A 25,575-nucleotide genomic window follows, 5' to 3' on the forward strand; every position below is an offset into this window, starting at 1 on the left:
TGTGCTTCACTTATATAAATTATTATTTATGCATTTATAAATTCCATAATTTGGTTGATTTTTATGTTATTATAACTTATACGTGGTGCTTAGATATATATTTTCAAAAAAAAATTCAGTTGAATTCGCTCTATATATTATGCTCATTATATTTATTATATAACATAAAATCAATTGCTTGAATTTTAATTTGAGAAACAATTTTGAAAGTAAAGTATATAAGTTCTTAATTAATTTATTCGTCTAATATGACAAAAGATTAAACCAATATGTTAAAACTCATAAGAACTTTTCTCAGAAAATGGAGATGTTTCATTGTTCGGCTTACAGCGAGAAATGAGATCTAAAATAGTATCCAAATAAAGAAAGAAACTATTTATACTAAAATAAAAATAGAAAAAATGTGTTTTTACTAAAAACGTGTTTTGTGAATCTTATTCTACTAACACAATATAAATAAAAAAAATGATTCAATTATTTTTAAAAAAAATCAAAGTTTAATTTTTATTAAATAATTAATATACACGTGCGATACGAGCTTCTTGCTAGTTATATAGAAAAGTACGAATATACAGTCAAAAATGTAGGAAGAAATAAAGTAGGTAAGCGTGAATATAAACGATAAAAACGCATTAAGAATGCCAATACAACTCGTGCTTATCAGATAAACATAGCATTATTTACTTTAAATAATTGAGATTTGGTTTACATAGCCCACGTAACAGCACAATGAAAAATTTATGGAATTCTTGAAAACAAAAACAAATATACACCACTTTACAACATGTACCTTCCTTTGAAAATGAGCCTCTGTGTGTGTGTGTGTGTGTCAGTGTGTGTTAGGTGTTCTTCTCAAGAACCGAGAGAGCTGGTGTTAGATAGTTATTTGCTTTGTCTGGTAATTGAGCAACCTGTCAAAAACAACATTCGGCATTGTTAAATTTCATCTATTATTTAAAATCCGTGTCGCGCATTATGGTGCAAGCTAGTCGAGCTATTAGTCATAAGCTTGTGAATGGTTTGGTCCAACTCAAGCTCAATTTTGACAAAACTCAAGTTGTCTTTCAGTATAGCAAATGGTTATTATGTCAGTTTCAAGTAACCAGAGTGATACTGGCTAAACTAGTCGAGACTCGGTTCTTACCAGTTCATAAAGCTCCTTCCCAGGCTCCGCTACATACTCGTAACAAACCTGCACAGTCAAACAAATGCTTTAGCTGCATTTGCTTATATAAATCAAGGAAATAAATATATAGAACGAATTTGATATTCATAATGGGGTGCGGTGCAGCAAAGCACTTTAAATGAGAAAAACAAGCTAATTGGTTGTGGAAAACTTCATACGGACACGGGCGGAGCCCGTGTTGCTCCACCTGGGCGGTAGACCGGGTGGCTCAGTTTTTTCTCTATTTTTTTATCTATAAAATTTTGTCCAATTTTCCGGTAGCCCGGGGACTCCATTTCTTTATTAACCGCTGTTTAAAAAATTCTAGCTCGAGTAGAAATGAAAACTTGTTCCATCACTGCATACGGATCATGGAATATAATGAAAGAATTGAATGATACTCACATCAAAGCTCTTGTTTCTTGCTGTTGAGTCATGCAATGCTTTTACACAGATATCAGCCACGTCCGCGCAGCTTATTCCCTGTGCAATTTTTCCAAATATAAGCAAACCAAAATGTCAAACAACTATAAAAACAACAAATAGACTGCATGTTTTGTACCTGTGATATACGATTGCCTTGGTCAAAAATCAGAGCCCGTTGCCCACCAGGTTCTTCCTGCAAAAATGATGTCTTGTCAATGCAAATGAAGATCGAGGAACGCATATTTTAAGAAGCGGTGGACAAATGAATAGAGAGAGTTTTTGGGTCCATAAGTTTACCATCAAGGGACCAGGACGAATAATTGTGTACCCAAGTCCCGATCTTCTGAGCAAATCTTCACCGGCCTATAAATTTTGATCACGAGGAAACTCAGTGGCAATAGTAAAATGTTCAGTGTGAATAGAGATAAGTGTGAAGATAGAGACCTTCTTTGCTTTCAGAACCTGCTCTCTTCTGGTGGGCTCAATTCCTGATCCTGTACATGAAACTAAGATAAAATCTGTTTCTTGTCCAGTCTGCCACGAACAGAAATACACTCGAATATCAGAATGGGATATGATAGGCAATATTTTAAACAAGAATCTCAAATCTGTAAATCCTGTGCTTGGAATAAGTACAATTCAAATTCAACAAAATAGTTTAAAAATATATAGACTGGTGCTTACAGGCAAAGCTTTGATGTATTCAAGAATCAACTGGAAACTTCTCAAGTCTTGCTTCCCCACAACAGGTCCATCAACAGGTTTCTGCAATGTAGCATTTCAATCAGATTTATTATCTCAGTAAAAAGTTCAGGTATATATACTTATCATCTTATGTTTCAGCAAAGGTCAAACAAACATAAATAGCTATAAGAACATGAAAGACAACACTTTGAGCAAACCTGCCGTCTTGGCTCAAAACGAATGGTCAAAGTATGCACAAGGAATGGATCCAGCGTTGGATCTTCTGGATTCACCGGTCTGAAAGATGAAAATGGCACTCTTACCTAAAAAGAAGAAACAACTTGTCAATAATTCGACTTTATAAACAAAAACTTAAGCTGATTCATGGAAAGATAAAAGCTTATATTATTTTCAGCTTTGTGATTTAAGCTTACCCTGCAAAAACCAACTTTTGTGCTAATTCTGGCAAAGTACAATTTGCTTTGTGACATATCAGCCAGAGGGCCAGCTTCAAGGATTATAACATACGATCTTCCATTCCCACCAATCGAGAATACTATACCCTCGTACCTATGCGACAACAACAAACAAATTGATTCGTCAATTTGGAAGTTGAATGGATTTTGGAACGACAAAGAATCAACATCCCACAATCAGTATGTTGAAATCCATGTACTTTGGCTGATATACGCTTTAAAATAGTTCAAGAGAAATTTTTAAAAAAAATGAGAGATTTTTTCTACCATCCATGTGACCCAAGTGGGCTCTTGCTTACGCAGTAAGAGTGGTACACCATATGAAATATGCATTTAATCTGAGAAGATAATCATAAACCTGAACCATATAATCCTAAAATAGGAATTGGCAGAAGGTTTTTTAATCTGTTGTATACCTGTCAAGAGTACATCCCAAAGGAAGTGAAAGTTTTTTGGACAGTTCTATATAGCCCCCTCTCGTGAAAACGTATCCTTTTAAACACAAAAACGAGTGTAAAACATCAGTTAGAGCATAGAAAATGTGAATTTACGTGGTATTTTGCAGTTATAGACTAGCTAGACAAGATTTCTCAGCTTCTGCTAACTACATTTTACCAGAGAAAACAGCAGCTCCCTCTTCAGTGAACTCGAATTTAGCATCCATTCCTCCATCATATTTGGCCGCAATAACATCCTGAAAATAAGTACCTTGACGAATTTCCCAGCCATCCAATGCATCCTCAGACTTGAATTTCGAAATTAACAGCTTGCTTTTGCTGCTTTTTCCAGCCCGCAGTTGTGCAAGTTTATTGTTGTAGTCCTACGATTCAGCAGCGATAAAGAATCAAGCTTTAACTGTGGAATTTTTCGGACTGTGCAACTGTAAACTTACCAAATCAAAGAACATTGTGAATGGAATTGTTAAATTTTAAATAGCAAGAATACGGTGACGAGTTGATAGTACCCAACACAAAAGTTACGTGGCTCAGACATAAATATTTACATTCATGACACAACACCGAAAGGGCGAAAACTCTATTAATCTTTCTTAGTAATACTAATATCATTACTCCTTTATAAAGATGAAAACACCTTGAAATAAAATCTGATACCAAATCTTTCTTAACAATAAAATCATATCAGTGTTAAATCATATTTTAATAACATTAAAGCGGATTTTAAGTATATTGTTTGATCACTATCAAGAATCATGCTAACACAATTTTGTGCGATGATGGAAAAATCATTTAAGTCAAATAAAATATCCCGTTTTAACTTTCCAAGTTTAGTGTTTTTTGAGATACCTCCACAATCAAAACAAACCTTTGGGCAAAAAAATTGTGATTTGAAACTTGCAAGGGGGGCTCATTATTTTAGACAACGATAAAAAGTTCCCTTTAAGTAATGGATGTGAACCTTAACAGCATTCAAATGGCAACTCAAGAGTCTTCTTTTGCAGTACAAGACATGTTTATATAAAAAAGGATATCAAACCTGAAGTGCTTTGGTGACATTATAGACTCCAAGATGATCAACCCTATAAAGATCCCCGGTGATAGAGGATCGAGCCGTGGCACAATAAATAACTTTGCTGCATCCCTCAACAGCAGTCTTGAGAGTTGAAGGCTCGCCAACATCCCCTTTCACTACCTCCACAGCAGTTGGAAGCATTTCCACCACTTCTTTATCATCATTCCTGACCAAAGCCTGTTAACGATTCAAGATCCAAATCCATTCACAAGTCGAACCCTATTTTTACCATCTCCGAAAGATATTTAGAAGGCCACTGAAAAAGGTAAGAGTGTGTATTTCATAAATGACACGGTGGTGTTTTTGCCACATTATTCAAGAAAAATTAACTTTTTTTATAATTTTGGATAAATATGATATTAATTTGAGAGATCAATTTAAATTATTAAAATATTTTAAATAATTTTAGTCATATGGTTTGAGCCAAATTCATCACACTAATGCACTCTAATCGAATAGCACTTGCACAAAATACGAATCCAAACTAAAGCTTGAAATATTAAGTTACTATAGTTGATAAACACAAACTCCACAAAAAAAAAAAAAAATAAAGATAAATTATTCATCTTCCTAAATGAACTCTTTAGTTTGAAACAACAAAATGGTTCACCAGATAAGAAGCAATGGAGATAAAGAAGATACCTTGACAGTGTAACCCCTGAGCATTAGTTTACGAACCACAATTCGGCCAACGCGGCTGGTGGCACCGACGACCAGCACGGTGGTGTTCTGCGCACCAGGAATAGCGAATTCACACATGGGTCCACCCTCCTTCAATAAAAGCACCGCCTCATCATCATCAGTCCGAGTGGTCCTCGAAATCTGCCCCAGCCCAGAAAACTTCCGCCACACCTCGTCGAATATCTGCCTCGACCGCCGCCCCAGACCTATCGGACTCACCTCCTCGATCCTATTCTTGATAGACGAAACCGAAGAAGTAGCAGTACCAGCAGCAGGTAAAACTTCCTGAATCTCTCCACTTTCTTGCGGCAACTTCCCCTCTTCCTGCACCTCTTTCCTCTTGCTCTTCTTCTTCTGCGGGGGGCTCTTCTTCTGCTTGTCAACTGAAGAGGCGGCCCTTGTTAAAAACGACCACTGGCATACTTTCACCTCCTGCGGGCTTGAACTGAGGTCTCTCCAATTCAATCTATGGCTGCAGGCATGGTTACCGCCGAAGATTGAAGACGTCAAAGCCGCAGAAGCAGTTGTACTCATTCTTGTTCCAGTTTCTCCACAATGGCTGATTTCTTGTATTGGTTTTGTATAGTGTTAACTGAAGCTCCCTCCTCCGCGAGAGGTGATCATAAATGGGAGTTTGGGAGTCAGCTTCGAAAGCGACGGACTGTGATTTCAGACCACATAAGATGGGCCAATCCGAAACATGGATTTGGTTGTGCGTTTTCCAGCACGAAATTTGAACATGACACGCACATACGTCCAGGTCCTCTCAATATTCTCCCCTCGTTTTGGATATACAAATATTCTAGTTTCGACTTGAACAATACGTTTGCAATTATAATACAAAAAATGACATTATATTGATGAATTTTGAAATAATACATTTGATAAATGATGAAATTGTAGGAAAAATATGGGGGGAATTAGGGGAAAAGGAGTCTGTTGTGTTTTTTTTTTAAAAAAAAAGATTCATAATGAAAATTACTTTTATGCCCCTGTGTTTTAAGTTTAAAATATGTGAAACACACGATTAAAAGCATTCTTTTGCCAAAAACACAGCAGAGACCCTATTCCATTCCGAACCCTAAACCCTTCGTTCCTTGAAAAACGTCTCCGTCGAGTCTTCAAAATCTCAACCGAATGGCAGACGAAAATGTAGTAATTTTCGCGTTTATTTCGATTTGTTTCTTCTGAATTTTAGTCGTATTTTTTAGTATGTTTGCTGCGTGTGTGTGTGTGTAATCGACCATGGTTTTCCACCATGGTCGACCATACAAATTGTACGTGGTTTGTGGTCGACCATAAAACAACGAGTTTATGGCCGACCATGTTTTATTTGGTCGATTATGTTTTATGGTCGACCATAAGACGAAGTCGACCATAAAACATGGTCGACCTTATTTGTTTGTATGGTCGACCAAATGTGGTTTTATGGTCGACCACAAAATTTTTCCTAACCTTACTAATACTTTTTTTTGTCACAGGTCTATTTACCGAGAAAATTAGGCAGGGATGCCATTTTCCGATTTAAGTTGACAATTCAATCGAGATATAACGAGATTTCTGAGAAGATTCATTTTTATTTGAACAACGAGGAGAGAACCCATTTTTTCGAGCATTCGCCTTTTGGTAATTTAGTTAGGTATTATAAAGATTTTAAAATTTCCAGCCAAATTCTATGGTATTTAATGAGTAACCAGATACTTGATAGTAGTAGTGATGATTTGTGGATGGTGGTGCGCTGTAGTGACCCGTTCCGGAATCACCTACTAATCAAAAACTAAGCATGCAATTAACCTAATTAACAATAATCAGAGATAACAGCGGAAAATACCAACAAAAATACCGATTATACAACCCAATCGAAGTCTAGAATAACTCAAAATGAAATATCCAATACAACCATATCGAATCAAAACAATACCGATAAACTAAACCAACCAGATACTCAACGTCCTCCTCCTGCTCCTCCTGAGCTGTCCAACCTGAGGCCTGCCCCGAGGGAATGGGGTGTCCAAGAATAAACAAAACCGAGGACGTGAGCGATAAGAACGCCCAGTACAAAAGTATGAGTATACAGACCTATATGAAATGCACATGCTATGATCATGATACCGGGGTAGTCAAGAAACAGGAATCACAAAAGGATCTCAACAATGCTCAGTCTAGAGACGCCAAGTGGATAGTGCCGCGCGGTCCAACCTCTGGGTCACTGCATCCACTACAAGACAGACGTGGACCTAAAATGTCCCGGACCACCGAAGCCCTCCCGACCCGTCGGCCACTGTGTACTCTCGGTGTCCATGCGTCCACAAGACAGGGCTGAGCGGCCCCAAGATATAGCTTATCTCGAAAGAGATACAGCTCAACAGTAAAGGCTATCTCGAAGAAGATACGGCTCAACATGAAATGCAACGTGCAGTAATAAACGTGACATAATAGCATGCATCATATGACATATATCAATGCACCACATAATCATGCAACACATATAAGAATGTATACTCAACCAGGATATCTCGGATAGTACTTTCGTACCTCTATCACAGCAATCCTAATCCACTGGAACAACCAGACAACAGGTCTAATCCAAGCCTATTCATCAAGTGAAAACCATCACTAAACTTATCTACCAGACTTAACTAGATAATCCTGAGATAAATACTGATAAAATTCCAAACCTTCGTCCGTCGCTAGCCCGCTGATGCCGCTAGCTCCCAACTAGAGCACAGCTCTGCTACAAGACCAGCAGCTCCCCGCTAGTGCCCAAATCTCGGAACAAGACTAGAACCTGTCAGAAACGACTGAAATGCTATGGAATTCTCTGAATTGGCGAGTCAAAATGAGGAAATCCGACCACTATTTATAGGCCATGTTCGGATCCTCCGAACACCACTTCGGAACGTCCGAACTCTTACGTGTCCATCAGCTCTTGACAGCTCATGATCGGATCCTCCGATCATACACTTCGGACCGTCCGAACATGCACGTGTCCAGCTGCTCTTGACACCTCATGATCGGATCCACCGAACCTACACTTCGGAACGTCCGAACTCCCACGTGTCGATCAACTCTTGACACCTAATGATCGGATCCACCGAACTCACTTCGGACCTTCCGAACTCTTCGGTGCTTCCGAACCATCTTCGGTCCGTCCGATCATGACTCGGTCAAAATTACACCTTAAACCTTCTTAATCACCATTAATCCGTTAATTACCCAATTTGGAATTCGGGCTACTACATTCTCCCCCCCTTAAAAAGATTTCGTCCTCGAAATCAAGCTTAGAGAATGAACAAAACGAAAATAACAACATCATTACCCTCAAAATCTAAGGGACAACCCATCACTAGACGCTTAGCTAACACCGAATGACCCATCGGAGTAGAAACAGAAAGAATGACGTCTAGAGAAACATGCGGTAACTTATGACGCTTAACAAATCGTCCTGGTCACCCCAACGACCTACACTTCCCTGACTACTCCCGTCACCAAAGTGGTCAGCCATTGCTACAACAATAGAATGGGGAAACTAGTAAATTGGTCAACGGAAATCCCAAAACAGAAATCTATATCCCAAAATCGTACGCATGCTCTGATACCATAAATGTAGTGACCCGTTCCGGAATCACCTACTAATCAAAAACTAAGCATGCAATTAACCTAATTAACAATAATCAGAGATAACAGCGGAAAATACCAACAAAAATACCGATTATACAACCCAATCGAAGTCTAGAATAACTCAAAATGAAATATCCAATACAACCATATCGAATCAAAACAATACCGATAAACTAAACCAACCAGATACTCAACGTCCTCCTCCTGCTCCTCCTGAGCTGTCCAACCTGAGGCCTGCCCCGAGGGAATGGGGTGTCCAAGAATAAACAAAACCGAGGACGTGAGCGATAAGAACGCCCAGTACAAAAGTATGAGTATACAGACCTATATGAAATGCACATGCTATGATCATGATACCGGGGTAGTCAAGAAACAGGAATCACAAAAGGATCTCAACAATGCTCAGTCTAGAGGCGCCAAGTGGATAGTGCCGCGCGGTCCAACCTCTGGGTCACTGCATCCACTACAAGACAGACGTGGACCTAAAATGTCCCGGACCACCGAAGCCCTCCCGACCCGTCGGCCACTGTGTACTCTCGGTGTCCATGCGTCCACAAGACAGGGCTGAGCGGCCCCAAGATATAGCTTATCTCGAAAGAGATACAGCTCAACAGTAAAGGCTATCTCGAAGAAGATACGGCTCAACATGAAATGCAACGTGCAGTAATAAACGTGACATAATAGCATGCATCATATGACATATATCAATGCACCACATAATCATGCAACACATATAAGAATGTATACTCAACCAGGATATCTCGGATAGTACTTTCGTACCTCTATCACAGCAATCCTAATCCACTGGAACAACCAGACAACAGGTCTAATCCAAGCCTATTCATCAAGTGAAAACCATCACTAAACTTATCTACCAGACTTAACTAGATAATCCTGAGATAAATACTGATAAAATTCCAAACCTTCGTCCGTCGCTAGCCCGCTGATGCCGCTAGCTCCCAACTAGAGCACAGCTCTGCTACAAGACCAGCAGCTCCCCGCTAGTGCCCAAATCTCGGAACAAGACTAGAACCTGTCAGAAACGACTGAAATGCTATGGAATTCTCTGAATTGGCGAGTCAAAATGAGGAAATCCGACCACTATTTATAGGCCATGTTCGGATCCTCCGAACACCACTTCGGAACGTCCGAACTCTTACGTGTCCATCAGCTCTTGACAGCTCATGATCGGATCCTCCGATCATACACTTCGGACCGTCCGAACATGCACGTGTCCAGCTGCTCTTGACACCTCATGATCGGATCCACCGAACCTACACTTCGGAACGTCCGAACTCCCACGTGTCGATCAACTCTTGACACCTAATGATCGGATCCACCGAACTCACTTCGGACCTTCCGAACTCTTCGGTGCTTCCGAACCATCTTCGGTCCGTCCGATCATGACTCGGTCAAAATTACACCTTAAACCTTCTTAATCACCATTAATCCGTTAATTACCCAATTTGGAATTCGGGCTACTACATGCGCAAAAGGCCTGTTAGATTTTCTTTGTTAGAGTATTGTTTAATAACGGGTCTCGATTGCGCTATAGAGCCCGAAGATTTACCAGGTAGAGGTGTATTTGCCACCACACACTTTCCCGGTAAGGCTGATATTATTTTGGGTGATTTGGAGGGAAAGATTATGGTCCAAGAGCATAACGAGACTGGTCTAGACATGGAGAAGATAAATATGGCTAGTCTATACTTTTGTTGTGCCGTATTCGGTGAGGCGACGAGGAAAAAGACGACGAAGATCGATCCTAAATACTTGAGGCTTGTGGATGATTTGGATATATTCAACCATTATCCTTGAGGTAGAGTAGCCTATCGGGATGCGGTCCGATGTCTGAAGAAGGATTTTTTAGGACGATATAATTACCTCGCCGAGGCACAGGGTCGGAAAGAAGTTGAGGGCAGCTTCCTTGTCGGTGGTTTTGTTCTCCCTCTGCAGGTATATTATTTTTTGAATGTTATAGTGGATTTGTTATCTCTATTTGTACCAGTAACACTGTTTGAAATTATGTTACAGATCTTCGCTTATGAATGTTATCCGAGTGTGGCACAGAAGTTAGCAAGGAGAAGAGATGTGGACGGTTGGATGTTGCTCAGGATGTTTCAGTGGGTGACTAAGACGTGGGCGTCAAACCGTGCCCAACTGGTGTTGAAATCGCTGCAGCCTTCGGTGATTGTGCTATAGATGTAAGTAATATGAATTGATTTGGTAAAATAATCGTGGACATTATTTTTAATTAATTTGCTCTTTTATTAATTATATGCAGGATTGTCTGGGATTTTTGACTCCTACTCCTGAGGAGCTAGTTGCACCGTATTATACGACCGGGCATTTTGTTGATTATGCGCCTGATGCGGTGATCACTCGGGTACTCGAGCTCTGGAGGCAGGGTCGGACAGTCATATGTAGCGAGCACCCTGTGGGAGTCTCCCTCAGTCCAGCCCACGCATTCTGCACATTCACCTCCCTCTGACCAGCCCATGCATTTTGGACATTCACCTCCCTCTGTCCAGCACACGCCTCCAGCACGTGCATCTCCTGACATTTCCGGCATCCGTCCTGGTGATCTCGATAGATCCAGCTCTAGGACCAATTCTCCTATGCGTACGGGTCCTAGAGTCCACTTTGGACTCAATCCCTCCCGCCGCCCATCACCCTTGGAGCATCGTTCCGAGCGGCGATTGACTGCGTTGGAGGATTCCGTTAGGTCCATGCATGTGAAGATTGCAGCAGAATTTATTGATACCAGAGCGTTTATGAAGAGTGTAAATCAAGCTCTAGTTGACTTGAAATCGAGTTTGACTGAACAGATTAGAGCTGGTTTTGTTGAGATGAGGTCTAACATGCCAGTGCAGGAGGACAGAGATTATAGCATAGTCTATACCAGAGGGCGGAAGAGAAAAGCATCTGAGGCAGATTTTGGTGAGTTAATTTTATTTATTATATTTATGTTTATGTAGTATAATGATTTAGTACAATTCTCATAATTATTTTAATTTGTTTGATGTGCGCTTTTAGGTGTGGATGATAATCTGGCTAGGGAAATTGCGAGTACTAGCCAAACACTACATATGTTTGAGCCTAACCTTCTGGTGATTATAGAGGAGTCCTCAGAAGGTGAGTTAATGCACTTTTTTTATTTGATAGTTATGTATAGTATATTAAACAACAAAGTCTTTATTTTTGGATATTCAAGTGACTCCGGTTCCGCGTAAGTCAGGTGGTAAGGTGACCACGTCTAGAGGTTATTACAGTAAACCTTGTCTATTCATATTTGCATTAAAGTTGTTATTATTTTAATTTGTTGAATGTACGCTGTTAGGTGTGGCTGATAATTTGGGTAGGAAAATTGGCAGTGGTAGCCAAACCCAACAGATATTTGAGCCTAACCTTCAAGCCATTCCAGAGGAGTCCGCAGGAGGTGAGGTAATGCACATTTTTTATATTTATATTTATTTATAGTATATTAAACAATATATTTTATGTTTTCAGATATTCAAGTGACTCCAGATGCGCGTATGTGTTGCGCGTTTTCTTAACTGCTCGCAAGCGCACGATGTCAAGTTATAGTAAAATGTACTTTTGAGTACAAATATCGATCTCACGAGGAGTGTGTATAAAAATGTATATCAATTCTTGTAATTAAAATAGCCAAGACTTTATCTAGAAAAATCAATAATCAGTTTTGTTTGTTTAAACGAATTAATTGAAAGCAATGAATAAATTAAATCACCGAATTGAGAAATATCAATGAGAGAAAATATCTAGAGAAATGATTTCACAAAGTTTCCACGATAATTATTCACAGTTAATTTATATTCCTGAATTCCAATCAATTAATGGCCAAGAGCACTTAGATTGTTTTATTCACCCTTTCCCAAGTGACGAATAAAGTGTATCTATCAACTTCGATTCAATTATTCCTAATTAGAATCTACGTTTCATAGATAAATGCTAACAATGTTCTTACTAAGCCTCGCTAAAGTTATACGCCTTCCGAACGCTATAAACATTTAACGATGTGTTCTAATGATCTATAATCCTAGTCCCTCTCCCGAGTTGTAGAATTAATCAAACAACAACAATTTATGGCCAGTAAATTGCAGTGCAATAAACACATAGAAACACAAGTAAACATGAAATGGAATTCAATCTTATAAAATAACCACGTCAAATCATCGTGTCCACAAAGCTACGTCATTCTCTAGACTGGAAAGTTAGTTCATCACGAAATCCAAGAGAAAACAAGACATGTTTGTGATTCTAGACATTGCTACGCAATAAAATAAAGAAACAAAGGAAAAGATAACAAATTCGAAGTGTCGTTTCTGTCCCCAGATCCGTCGTTCTTCGTATTTGCGATGGTTCTTCGCACTCTGAATCTCTATCTCCTGTAGGCGCTCCGTTTCTTGTGTCTTTTTCTCCCTGGACGGCTGAAGATCTCCTCTGTTTCTCCAGTTACGGCTGCCCCCTTTTCTGACCTAAGAATCGCGCTTTTATAATTTTCTGAAACGCGGCGCGTGCGCGGTGGCGCAAGAACTCGCGCGGTGGCGCGGACCGTTCTGCCGTGTGGTGCATTTGCTCGTGCGCGGTTGCGCGTGAAATCGCGCTTGCGCGCGTTGCTCTCGGATCTGTGCGCGCGGGTGCGCATGAGTTGGCGCGTTGGCGCGCATGCCACTATCGATCATCTGCACATCATTGCGCGCGGCTGCGCGTGATCTCGCGCAGGCGCGCGCGAGGCTCTGTCCGAGGGTTTGAGTAAACGTGCGCGCGACTGCGCGTGAAGTGGCGCGATGGTGCGCACGCTTCTGTCCCATGGCATATCTTTGCGCGCGCGGTAGCGCAAGAACTCGCGCAGCAGCGCGCATACTTCTGGTCTTGGCAATAGCTGAGCTCTCGATTCGGTTCTGTTTTCTCGATTCACTTGGTTGTGTATCCACTATCTTCTCCATTCCTGAAATGACAACAAAACAACCAAAAACGCATAATTCTGTTCGAAACAAGCATAATTCAAAAATGGATTCTAATATAAATTAAGTGCAAATCTTGCACTTATCAAACCCCCCAAACTTGAACTTTTGCTAGTCCCGAGCAAAATGAGATAAAAACAGGAAGTTAATTAACAAGAAAAGAAACTCTTAAAAGTCATGGATTCGCAAGAAGTGATATTGGCCTCAGATTTTATCCATTTAATGTACTTCACGATTTCCCAAGAGTCACGTGTGTGTGTGATATGTCAATGTTTATTTACCCAATCGAATGCTCAAATAAAGTTGTCATACCCATTCGCCTTACAAACTCAAGAAATCATCAGCTCAGTGCAGCTCACATTTCATTAAAATACAAATTCACATTGATAGATCACAAAGGTCTTTATCGGTGTTCAATTGGCTCAATAAATATTCAACAGAAGTATACCAAAGATGAAATCACACCATGAGATGCTTGCATGCAAGTGATTAAAGTCTATACTCGTTGACAATATTTTTCAGGTATCCATAGGCTTGACTTGAACAACTTTTCTCCACTAGTATATTGGATAAATGTGACAAGGTTAATAGGTCTTGTAGGCTTGTAACGTTAGGCCACGGCTCATGGCTACAATAAAAGGTATGGAATTCAAAATTTGAGAGAAATAATCGAATCTTCGTCAGTTTCGCTAGCATTTCATTCACCATCTCTTTATTGTTTTCTTCCCAATCATATCCTCTATTTTCCAATTTTTTCTTTTTTTCACCACTTCTGTGTGATCCTTTTCATTGTTTTTTTTTTTTTTTTTTTTCAAAGAGCATCTGAATCATTACAACACCAATGAATTTATTTCTCTCAAAAGCAGGCAGGAAATTAAGTGTATAAGCTTCATTTGGTAGTTGCTGTGGGATATAGAATAGATACAAGTGGGGGCTAATTGTATGTCATTGACACACACCACTTGATTTTTTAGTAGGCTCAAAATGGGACACTAGGGATATTTCATGTTCATTTGGTAGGCTCGAAGGCTCAACGGTTTCAAAGATCGCCTAAATCATTCCTATGTCACATATTATCCGTATTTCGCCTCGAAAAGTGTTCAAATAAGTTCTAGCTTACCGTCAATCCATTAGTCAACTCATACAAACCAGTCACATGCAAATTTCAATAAAAATGGTAGATGAAATAGGTGCACGAAGAAAATTTAAGCATCTCAATTAACTTGAAGCTCAAAGGACTACAATTTACAGTAAACAAAGAACACAGGCCCAAAGATATTGTGAAAGACTGCCTAGATCATTTCTATGTTTGTGAAAGTGTCAATCAATGTCATGCAAGAATTACCAAGAATCATATATATGTCGTCTATTTAGCATCACATGCATACAACTTGTCTCTAAGCAACAATAGTATCAATAAACACGACAGTGCAAAATATTTGTGACTCCTAGGTTCTCATGAACACATATAAATCTCATGACCACAATTCAATTTTCATCATCGGCCACACGGTTTACTTATCCATGACTTTTCCTATCAAATCTAGCATGCAATAAAAAAAATCAAACTAACTACTGATCGATAGAACAAAAAATTGCAGAAAAATTCTAACAAGCAATGAGCAACGCAATTTTACCCTCCCCCAAACTTAAAGTATGCATTGTCCTCGATGTATAGAAATAAAGAACACAACACATACCTCGCGCACGAGTGTCAAAACTCGGGCGCTCGAGTTGTTGTTCGCAGCATCTGAGTCATCCATTTCCTTGGGCTGCGGAGGTGATAGATCTGGTGGTGGGTAAAATTAACAACTAATGACGTAAAATAAAATAAAATAAAAAAAAAATGAATGCTAAAGAAAATAAATTGTGGGTTGCCTCCCACACAGCGCTTGGTTTAACGTCAACAGCCCGACTATACCAATCCTGTTCATGGTGGATCGTATGATATCTTGGATGCCTTTATTTCCACCAGCTGACCTTCAACTTCCATGGTCATCTTTCCTCGTTTCACGTCAATAATAGCTCCAACAGCAGCCAATAATGGTCGTCCTAGAATGACATGAACGTTTTGACTGTTCTCAATATCAAGTACCACAAAATCTGCTAGAAGCCTTATTTTATCAATCTTAAGTTCAACATCTTCCACAACACCCAGCGGTGTCCTGACCGATTTATCTGCCATTTGCAAGCTTAGTCCTGTGGGCTTTATCCTACTCAATCCAAGTTTCTCGTAAAGAGAACTTGGCATTATATTTACGCTCGCTCCTGAATCACAGATAGCATTTTCCACCAATTTACCCCCTATTTCACATGGTACTACAAATTCTCCGGGGTCTTGTAGCTTCTGAGGGAGATTTCCTTGCTTCTCCTTATAATCTCCTCCATTAAATGCCACATCTTCCTGCTCTGCAGACTGAATATTAGAATGTAGGGTCTTGAGATCTTCAAGACTTTTTTTCTTTTTAAATTCAGCTTGTAATTGTAAAAATCTCTGAGGGTAGGGAAGTAAGGAAATATCAATGCATTGATTTAAATCATACCTCTCAGATTTCTTACCTCGGGTTCTTTTGCTTGGAGTTGGCTTCTCATTCTGAACATGTGTGAGTTCAACCTCTTTCTCTTCGCTGCCTACCACACCAATCTCCTCATGCTGCATAAAAATGGCATTCACCTCTCTCAGATTTGGATCTGCAGTCTTTTGTACTGCGCCCGACGGTTGAGACGTGAGTTGCTTTGTTATCTGCCCAACTTGCGACTCTAGGATTTTCAACGAAGCTCCAATATTTGTCATGTGTGTCTCGAGGTTGTCAAGTCTAGACTCAGTCCTAGCCATCCTCTTGCCAGATTCAGAAACGAATGTCCCAACTAAATCCTCAAATGACGGCTTCCCTTCCCCATTTGATGTATTGAACCCCGGTGGAGGATTCAACACATTCTTATTGTTTGCATATGAAAAATTCTCATGGTTCCTCAAATCAGGATGATAAGTGTTAGGGGGAGGGTTACCTCGATATCCTCCATAGCTTCCAAAGTTTTTGTTGTTGATGTATTGGACTTCTTCAAGAAAATGTGGTTCTTCAACAACAAGCGGTGGTCCCTCAGTGTTTGATGTACTCACTTTATTCATGGTTGCTATCTGTGTAGTCAACGCTGAGACTTGCGCAGTGAGTGATGTGATAGGATCCACAGCATAAACTCCAGCTATCCTCTGTAATCCTGACCTCTCAGACGGCCATTGGTAGCTATTAATAGTCATCTGCTCAAGTAAGTCATAGGCTTGAGCAGGAGACTTGGCAAAGATCGTGCCACCTGCCGCTGCATCTACTGTTGTCCGAGTCTGACCATTCAATCCATTATAGAAAAGCTCGATTTGTACCCAGTCTTCAAACAACAAAGCTACGTCATTCTCTAGACTGGAAAGTTAGTTCATCACGAAATCCAAGAGAAAACAAGACATGTTTGTGATTCTAGACATTGCTACGCAATAAAATAAAGAAACAAAGGAAAAGATAACAAATTCGAAGTGTCGTTTCTGTCCCCAGATCCGTCGTTCTTCGTATTTGCGATGATTCTTCGCACTCTGAATCTCTATCTCCTGTAGGCGCTCCGTTTCTTGTGTCTTTTTCTCCCTGGACGGCTGAAGATCTCCTCTGTTTCTCCAGTGACGGCTGCCCCCTTTTCTGACCTAAGAATCGTGCTTTTATAATTTTCTGAAACGCGGCGCGTGCGCGGTGGCGCAAGAACTCGAGCGGTGGCGCGGACCGTTCTGCCGTGTGGTGCATTTGCTCGTGCGCGGTTGCGCGTGAAATCGCGCTTGCGCGCGTTGCTCTCGGATCTGTGCGCGCGGGTGCGCATGAGTTGGCGCGTTGGCGCGCATGCCACTGTCGATCATCTGCACATCATTGCGCGCGGCTGCGCGTGATCTCGCGCAGGCGCGCGCGAGGCTCTGTCCGAGGGTTTGAGTAAACGTGCGCGCGACTGCGCGTGAAGTGGCGCGATGGCGCGCACGCTTCTGTCCCATGGCATATCTTTGCGCGCGCGGTAGCGCAAGAACTCGCGCAGCAGCGCGCATACTTCTGGTCTTGGCAATAGCTGAGCTCTCGATTCGGTTCTGTTTTCTCGATTCACTTGGTTGCGTATCCACTATCTTCTCCATTCCTGAAATGACAACAAAACAACCAAAAACGCATAATTCTGTTCGAAACAAGCATAATTCAAAAATGGATTCTAATATAAATTAAGTGCAAATCTTGCACTTATCAGTATGTCAGGAGGCGAGGCGTTCACGTCGAGAGGTTATTAAACTATACCTTGTTTGTTGTTCATATTTGCATTTAAGTTGTTACAATTGATCATTTTATAGATGCCGGTGTGAGGCCACTTGCGGAGACCGTGACACTGAAGGTAAACAACTCGCTTGCGCGAGTTAGGGCCTCGATGCTCGACCGTTCGCCCAGTAGGATTCGAGGTTTTATGCCGAATATGAGAAGTCGTTCTACGGGCCCATGGCTATCGCAAACTCGGGTGTCACTTTCCTTGTAAGCTTTTAAATAAATCTTTTATAAAGTTTAAATTTGTAGAGAACTTCTTTTAAAACTTTGAAAACCTTTTGTTATGTTGAATTTAGCACATCGGCGAAGCTCTCCGTGGATTGCTTGAGATGCAGATCCGACATCCTGAAGTGATGTCGGCAGATGATTCGTTGATGGACAGAGATTTCTACTATGCGATATCAGTTTTGGCCGAAGCTAAACATATCGATTTCAACATAAATCTGGCATCGATTGTGAGCAAAGTCAAAGGTAGTGATCCAGAATGGCCGTGTCTCTCGTGGGAAAAGGCGCGAAGAATTCTCATCTCTGTCTACACAGATGGGCGCTGGTTTTTGCTAAAACTCGTGACAGGGGTGAATAAGTGGATTATATATGACTTGCAGGGAAGGCACGATCCCAAATTCAAAGATCTGAACGAAGACATAGAGCCTATAATTATAAATGATGCTCGTATGCTATCTATTATTGGGAACAACCCACACCCCGAGAGGCCATGGAATATAAAACTACATGATGAATTCTGTACCAAGATTATACAGTACGTTGTCAACTTTCTATTTAAAATATAATAACTTCATTATTCTTTTTTTAATGTTAACAATAAATATCAACTTCTCGTTTTTTTTTCACAGCGAAGATTCAGGAGCGTTTGTATTAGCGGTTGCCGGATACTCTTTTTCCAGGAGTGCGCAAGTAGTACTAACTTTAGATGATTGATTAGTTTCTGAGTTTAGATACTTTTTAGCTTGTAATATGTTCCTTAATGATTGGTGATTATTGTGACGTATCTGACAATTTTATGCCATTATTGGAACATCGTTTTCTTATGTAATTTTTGGTGTTATTTTGTTGGTCGACCACTCTCGTTTTTGGTGGACAAAAAATTGTATGGACGACCAACAAATTCTGTTAGTCGACCATAAACGAGTTTAGTCGACCAATGAGTAATGGTCGACCTTTACCTTTTATGGTCGACCATTATATTGTGTTGGTCGACCACCACTGTTATTTTGGTCTACCATTGTTATCTAGTTTTAGGGTTTAGGGTTTAGGGTTTTTAGGGTTTAGGGTTTCAAGGGTTTAAGGTTTCATTGAATCATAGAATCGAACTATTTTTTTATATTTTTTAAAAAATAAAAATCGTAATTTCAAGGGTTATACGTTTCAAGTTAAATGTGAATCATGCTATTTTTTTTATATTTTTTAAAAAATAAAAATAGTAATTTCAAGATTATGTCATATATTTTAATTTACATATGAATCAATTCATCACAATCTCAGTATTTTGTCACGATCTAAAAAACAGAATTATGTTATACGTTTCAAGTTAAATGTGAATCATGCTATTTTTTTATATTTTTTAAAAAATCAAAATCGTAATTTTAAGATTATGTTATATATTTTAATTTACATATGAATCAATTCGTCACAATTTCAGAATTTTGGGATGATCTAAAAAACAGGATTACGTTATACGTTTCAAGTTAAATGTGAATCATGCTATTTTTTTTATATTTTTTAAAAAATAAAAATCGTAATTCAAGATTATGTTATATATTTTAATTTACATATGAATCAATTCATCACAATCTCAGTATTTTGTCACGATCTAAAAAAAACAGGATTATGTTATACGTTTCAAGTTAAATGTGAATCATGCTATTTTTTTATATTTTTTAAAAAATATACTTCGTAATTTCAAGATTATGTTATATATTTTAATTTACATATGAATCAATTCATCACAATCTCAGTATTTTGTCACGATCTAAAAAACAGGATTATGTTATACGTTTCAAGTTAAATGTGAATCATGTTATTTTTTTATATTTTTTTAAAAATAAAAATCGTAATTTCAAGATTATGTTATATATTTTAATTTACATATGAATCAATTCATCACAATCTCAGTATTTTGTCACGATCTAAAAAACAGGATTATGTTATACGTTTCAAGTTAAATGTGAATCATGCTATTTTTTTTATATTTTTTAAAAAATATACTTCGTAATTTCAAGATTATGTTATATATTTTAATTTACATATGAATCAATTCATCACAATATCAGTATTTTGGGGCGATCTAAAAAACAGGATTATGTTATACGTTTCAAGTTAAATGTGAATCATGCTATTTTTTTATATTTTTTAAAAAATAAAAATCATAATTTCAAGATTATGTTATATATTTTAATTTACATATGAATCAATTCATCACAATCTCAGTATTTTGTCACGATCTAAAAAACAGGATTATGTTATACGTTTCAAGTTAAATGTGAATCATGCTATTTTTTTTATATTTTTTTAAGAAATAAAAATCGTAATTTCAAGATTATGTTATATATTTTAATTTACATATGAATCAATTCATCACAATCTCATTATTTTGTCACGATCTAAAAACTAGGATTATGTTATACGTTTCAAGTTAAATGCGAATCATGCTATTTTTTTATATTTTTTAAAAAATATACTTCGTAATTTCAAGATTATGTTATATATTTTAATTTACATATGAATCAATTCATCACAATCTCAGTATTTTGTCACGATCTAAAAAACAGGATTATATTATACGTTTCAAGTTAAATGTGAATCATGCTATTTTTTTTATATTTCTTAAAAAATAAAAATCGTAATTTCAAGATTATGTTATATATTTTAATTTGCATATGAATCAATTCATCACAATCTCAGTATTTTGGGACGATCTAAAAAACAGGATTATGTTATACGTTTCAAGTTAAATGTGAATCATGCTATTTTTTTTATATTTTTTTAAAAATAAAAATCGTAATTTCAAGATTATGTTATATATTTTAATTTACATATGAATCAATTCACCACAATCTCAGTATTTTGTCACGATCTAAAAAACATGATTATGTTATACGTTTCAAGTTAAATGTGAATCATGCTATTTTTTTATATTTTTAAAAAAATAAAAATCGTAATTTCAAGATTATGTTATATATTTTAATTTACATATGAATTAATTCATCACAATCTCAGTATTTTGTCACGATCTAAAAAACATGATTATGTTATATGTTTCAAGTTAAATGTGAATCATGCTATTTTTTATATTTTGTAAAAAATAAAAATCATAATTTCAAGATAATGTTATATATTTTAATTTACATATGAATCAATTCATCACAATCTCAGTATTTTGTCACGATCTAAAAAACAGGATTATGTTATACGTTTCAAGTTAAATGTGAATCATGCTATTTTTTTATATTTTTTAAAAAATATACTTCGTAATTTCAAGATTATGTTATATATATTAATTTACATATGAATCAATTCATCACAATCTCAGTATTTTGGGACGATCACAATTATGTTACATGTTTTGGACAATTATTAATATATATTGAAAAAATACAAAACTCACCATCAAGCTAATGGTCGACCATGAGATTGATGGTCGACCAAAGAAAACTCATGGTCGACCATCAAGCTAATGGTCGACCATGCAATTGATGGTCGACCTAACAAAGCTAAGGGTCGACCATCACCCTACCGATAGCTTGATGGTCGACCAAAGAAAAATAATGGTCGACCCTCAAGCTATCTCTTACTGAATTCACCAATTGAAGGAAATCTGTTTTGTTTTCTTCTGCCAACTCTCTTCTCTAGCAAAGGAGGCAACACCAATGGAAAATTAATGTTGCGGTGGCCATTCATTTTCTTCCGGAACGGGATACACAGTCTCTGAGTAAGCCATGCACCATGACATTGTAGAATAGTACTGTGAACAAATATCATATAAATCAATATTCGCTAACCAACTAGCTGCGATGGCATGAGCACATGGGATTCTATCAATATCAAAAACTCGACATGTGCATCTTTTTGATTCGAGGTCCACTATGGCCGAATGTCCACGACTCCTAACATCAAACTCCATACGTCCTAATTCAAAAACTTGCATTCCTTGGGCATCTGTGAACCTGCTACGAAGGATCCCCTCGATCGTAGGGGTCAAGTTAGTGTTACTTGCAATTGATGCGTGGCGATATCGGGCAAACCAAGATGATGTCAGTCTCTGCAAGGAATCTAACAGTGCAATGATTGACAGCTTCCTTTCTTCAAGCAGTCTAGCATTGATTGATTCAACCCCGTTTGTCGTCATAATATTGTAACGGGTCTTCGGACAATACGCTCGAGTCCATCTATCAAGTGAGTCTCTCTCGTCCAAATATTGCGCTGCCTCAGGATATCTATTCCTAAACTCATTGTATGCAATATCAAACTCGAAAGTTTTATAAATTTTTGCAATGTGCAAAAACATTTCGGTTGCACCCTTCTTTTTGCATCTTGTCTTCATGTTTTGGGAAAAATGCCACGTACAATGCCCATGATGCGCATTTCTATAGACAGTAGAAACTGCATTAATGATCCCCTGATGCCTGTCAGAAATTATCACAAATTCATCCTCGTCTGGTACTACTTCTAACAACTTCGTTAAAAACCAACTCCACGAAGAAGTACACTCGACATCTACGACTCCCCACGCCAAAGGATATTGGTGATAATTTCCATCTTGTGCCGATGCCACCAATAAAACACCATTATACTTGCCCTTCAACCACGTACCATCAATTGATACAACTTTTCGCATACTTCGATATCCTCTAACGCATGCACCAAAAGCAAGAAACATATACTTGAATCGATTTTCCTCGTCGACAAATATGTCTGTTATGCTTCCTGGATTCATCTGCTCAACCATGTGCAAATAACAGCTCAATTATGTAAAACTCTGCATAGAATCACCTTTCAACATATTGTCTGCTAGTTCTTTCCCTTTCCAAGCCTTGTAGTATGATATATCAGCATTCATACTATTTTGCATCATCGCCATCACCGCTTTTGGTACAATAGGCACTGGATGACCTTGGAAATTATCCACCAACATATCACGAACAACAGCAGAACTCGCTTCACGGATTCTCTTTCCTCTCCCAGTCAAACGACATGTGTGTGTATTGCAATATGTTCGAACGGAGAATGCACGTGAATCATTCTTAATCAAAGAGGTCCTGATTCTCCACTTACAATCAGACACTATACATTTTACGGCGTACACCTTTTTGCTACTTTTTACCGTCTCAAATTCAAAGCAATCTTCCAAACTTATTCTAATTAGCTCTTTTTTCACCGCTTCTCGGTTTGGAAACTCTTGACCCACAAACAAGTTCGAACCATCCGTGAATGAAAATGTGTCATTATCAAGAGCCACATCCACAACCAAATTTGCATCATTGCTTTGAACCAAATTTGCCTCGCCCTCAATTATGTCATCACGTGCTTCATCATATAACTCGTCCGTGTTACTAAGATCTACAAGCATGACATACACATTATGCGCTTCGTCGAATGTGTTACTACGATCCACAGGCATGACATCCACATTATGCGCTTCGTCGAAAAAATCAATGTTATTATTACGATCCACAGACACAATATTCAAGTGAAAATAATCATCAAAATGACTCTGTTCGTTAATATTGCAATTGTTCTCATCAATAGCATTTCCGTGCAAATTATCACAAGAATCAAAAGAAGCAACACATTCAATTTCAACTTGAAGTACTGGCCTACTTCTCGGACAACCAAGATACAAATATGCTTTCAAATCATGGTCGTTCTCTATATAAATTGGATGAATGTTGCACGGAAAATCTAGTAGATAACTCAACCTCAAGTTGGAAGTGTCTTCTACTTTCCCAGCTCTGTATAGTTCACTTTTTAAATCTTCGAAATAACAAATATCATCATCCACTGGAATAGCAACAAACTTTGCATTGGCCCCTGGATTCCATTTATAAACCAGCCCCTCTGTCACTTCCCATTTCCCATCAAAATGAACAACAATAACTGTTGGCATATCTACAAAGTGCACAAACAAATATGATAATTAGAATGGGCAAAATGTTGTAAAAACAAAAAAAAAACTCACATGGTCGACCAAAAAATAAGTTGGTCGACCATGAAGTTATGTAGGTCGACCAATAAGAACTTGGTCGACCAACTTAATTTCTGAAAAAATAAGCTCACGGTCGACCAACTTAATTTCTGAAAAAACAAGAACTTGGTCGACCATTAAGATTGTGGTCGACCTTGAATACCACGAAGAATTCTTTTTTTGCTTCGACAAAAATCCTCATTTGATGAACGACACGGATTATTCATCTCATTTTTGGTCGATCGCTGCATGAAATGATGAAAACAATGAACTGGTCAAAGAAAATGGAGCAAACTTACTGTATTTTTCTTCAAATACAGACGTATTTACAGAAGAATGGGGGAACAATATGTAGGAGTAGATTTAGATCTGGATCTGAGGAATGAGCGCCACAACACTTGAGCAACCGTGGTCAATTTCGATTTATTGATACGCGGAAGATGTAGATGCGGTAGATGAGTTCTTTAAATTTGGGAAGCTTTGGGAATTTTGTGGGGATTTTGTGCGTGGAATGTGAAGAAAGAGAGAGAACAACTAACAATTAATCAATTTAGGAAGTTAACTTTAATTAAGGTTTAATTAACTAATCAAGAGTCAACTCCTTCTTTTTTTTAAAAAAAAGTCAGACTACTTGTTTTTTAAATCTTTGCCCACGTAATCCCATTTTTTAAATTGGCCCAAAAATATGAAATATAAGATTTTAGATAATAAATTAGGTTAGCCCTATTATTAAAAGCAGATTATTTGATATTATATTTTGGAATTTTTATCAGCTACTTTTTCATAATTGATAACATCCCCTAAACACTAGCCAGTTATGTATAATAGTGAATTCAAGTTGGAATGATAAATTCTTTGAAAAGGGACATATTTTAGTATTTTTATTAATGATAAATTCTTTGAAAAAGGACATATTTTAGTATTTTTATTTTATTTATTACCGAGCTAATGTATTATAGCAAAAATTTGTGTGAGACGGCCTTACGAGTCGTATTTTGTGATATAGATCTCATATTCGGATCATCAATGAAAAAGTATTACTTTTTATGCTAAGAGTATTATTTTTTATTGTGACTGTCGGTAGGATTGACCCGTCTAACAGATAAAGATTCGTGAGACCGTCTCACAAGAGACCTACTCATATATTAATTATTAATTAGAAAATCGTGTAAAAAAACTAAAATACGTGAGTAACAATGTGTTATTTAGATTTATGTAGTAATATATATTTCTAAATTTTAAAAATAAATTATTTTTCATCAATTATACAAGTATAAACATAATTTATTTTATTTTTTTAAAAAAAAAGTTCTTAAATGACCGTTTGCTTAATTATTTTTATAATGTAAGTGTTTCTGTTTGTGTGTGTGGGGGGTGTATATATAAATATATATAGATACATATATTATTTATACTGATTTTCCAGAGTGAGAATGTAACACCATGGGTGAATATATTTTTATGTTAG

The 25,575-nt window shown here is 37.8% G+C and overlaps 2 protein-coding genes across 2 annotated transcripts; both read right to left on the minus strand.

The window, feature by feature from the left end:
• Window positions 1-647: 647 nt before the first annotated feature.
• On the minus strand, window positions 648-5,753 carry LOC140829356 (protein HIGH CHLOROPHYLL FLUORESCENCE PHENOTYPE 173, chloroplastic-like). The gene is made up of 13 exons (XM_073192497.1): window positions 4,924-5,753; window positions 4,246-4,458; window positions 3,367-3,571; window positions 3,168-3,243; window positions 2,710-2,845; window positions 2,494-2,598; window positions 2,276-2,356; window positions 2,036-2,125; window positions 1,889-1,954; window positions 1,728-1,784; window positions 1,571-1,648; window positions 1,145-1,192; window positions 648-911 (listed from the first exon to the last, which is right to left on the minus strand). Exons 1-13 carry the CDS (start codon window positions 5,494-5,496, stop codon window positions 840-842), a joined length of 1,800 nt encoding a protein of 599 aa, XP_073048598.1. The 5' UTR covers window positions 5,497-5,753; the 3' UTR covers window positions 648-839.
• A 16,047-nt stretch (window positions 5,754-21,800) lies between these two features.
• LOC140805779 (uncharacterized) lies at window positions 21,801-22,871 on the minus strand. Its single transcript, XM_073162087.1, has one exon. The coding sequence runs from the start codon at window positions 22,869-22,871 to the stop codon at window positions 21,801-21,803; it is 1,071 nt and encodes a 356-aa protein (XP_073018188.1).
• Window positions 22,872-25,575: the final 2,704 nt, after the last annotated feature.

The sequence above is a fragment of the Primulina eburnea genome, chromosome 1, assembly GCF_022965805.1.
Source record: "Primulina eburnea isolate SZY01 chromosome 1, ASM2296580v1, whole genome shotgun sequence".
NCBI lineage: Eukaryota > Viridiplantae > Streptophyta > Magnoliopsida > Lamiales > Gesneriaceae > Primulina > Primulina eburnea.

Excerpts from the sequence above, each read along its gene's own strand:
- LOC140829356 (XM_073192497.1), bottom strand. The coding sequence starts at position 5,496 with ATGAGTACAACTGCTTCTGCGGCTTTGACGTCTTCAATCTTCGGCGGT. Across the intron at positions 4,459-4,923 it reads TCAGGGGTTACACTGTCAAG|GCTTTGGTCAGGAATGATGA; the intron begins GTATCTTCTTTA and ends AATCGTTAACAG. Across the intron at positions 2,126-2,275 it reads AATACATCAAAGCTTTGCCT|ACTGGACAAGAAACAGATTT; the intron begins GTAAGCACCAGT and ends TGTTCGTGGCAG.
- LOC140805779 (XM_073162087.1), bottom strand. The coding sequence starts at position 22,871 with ATGGTTGAGCAGATGAATCCAGGAAGCATAACAGACATATTTGTCGAC.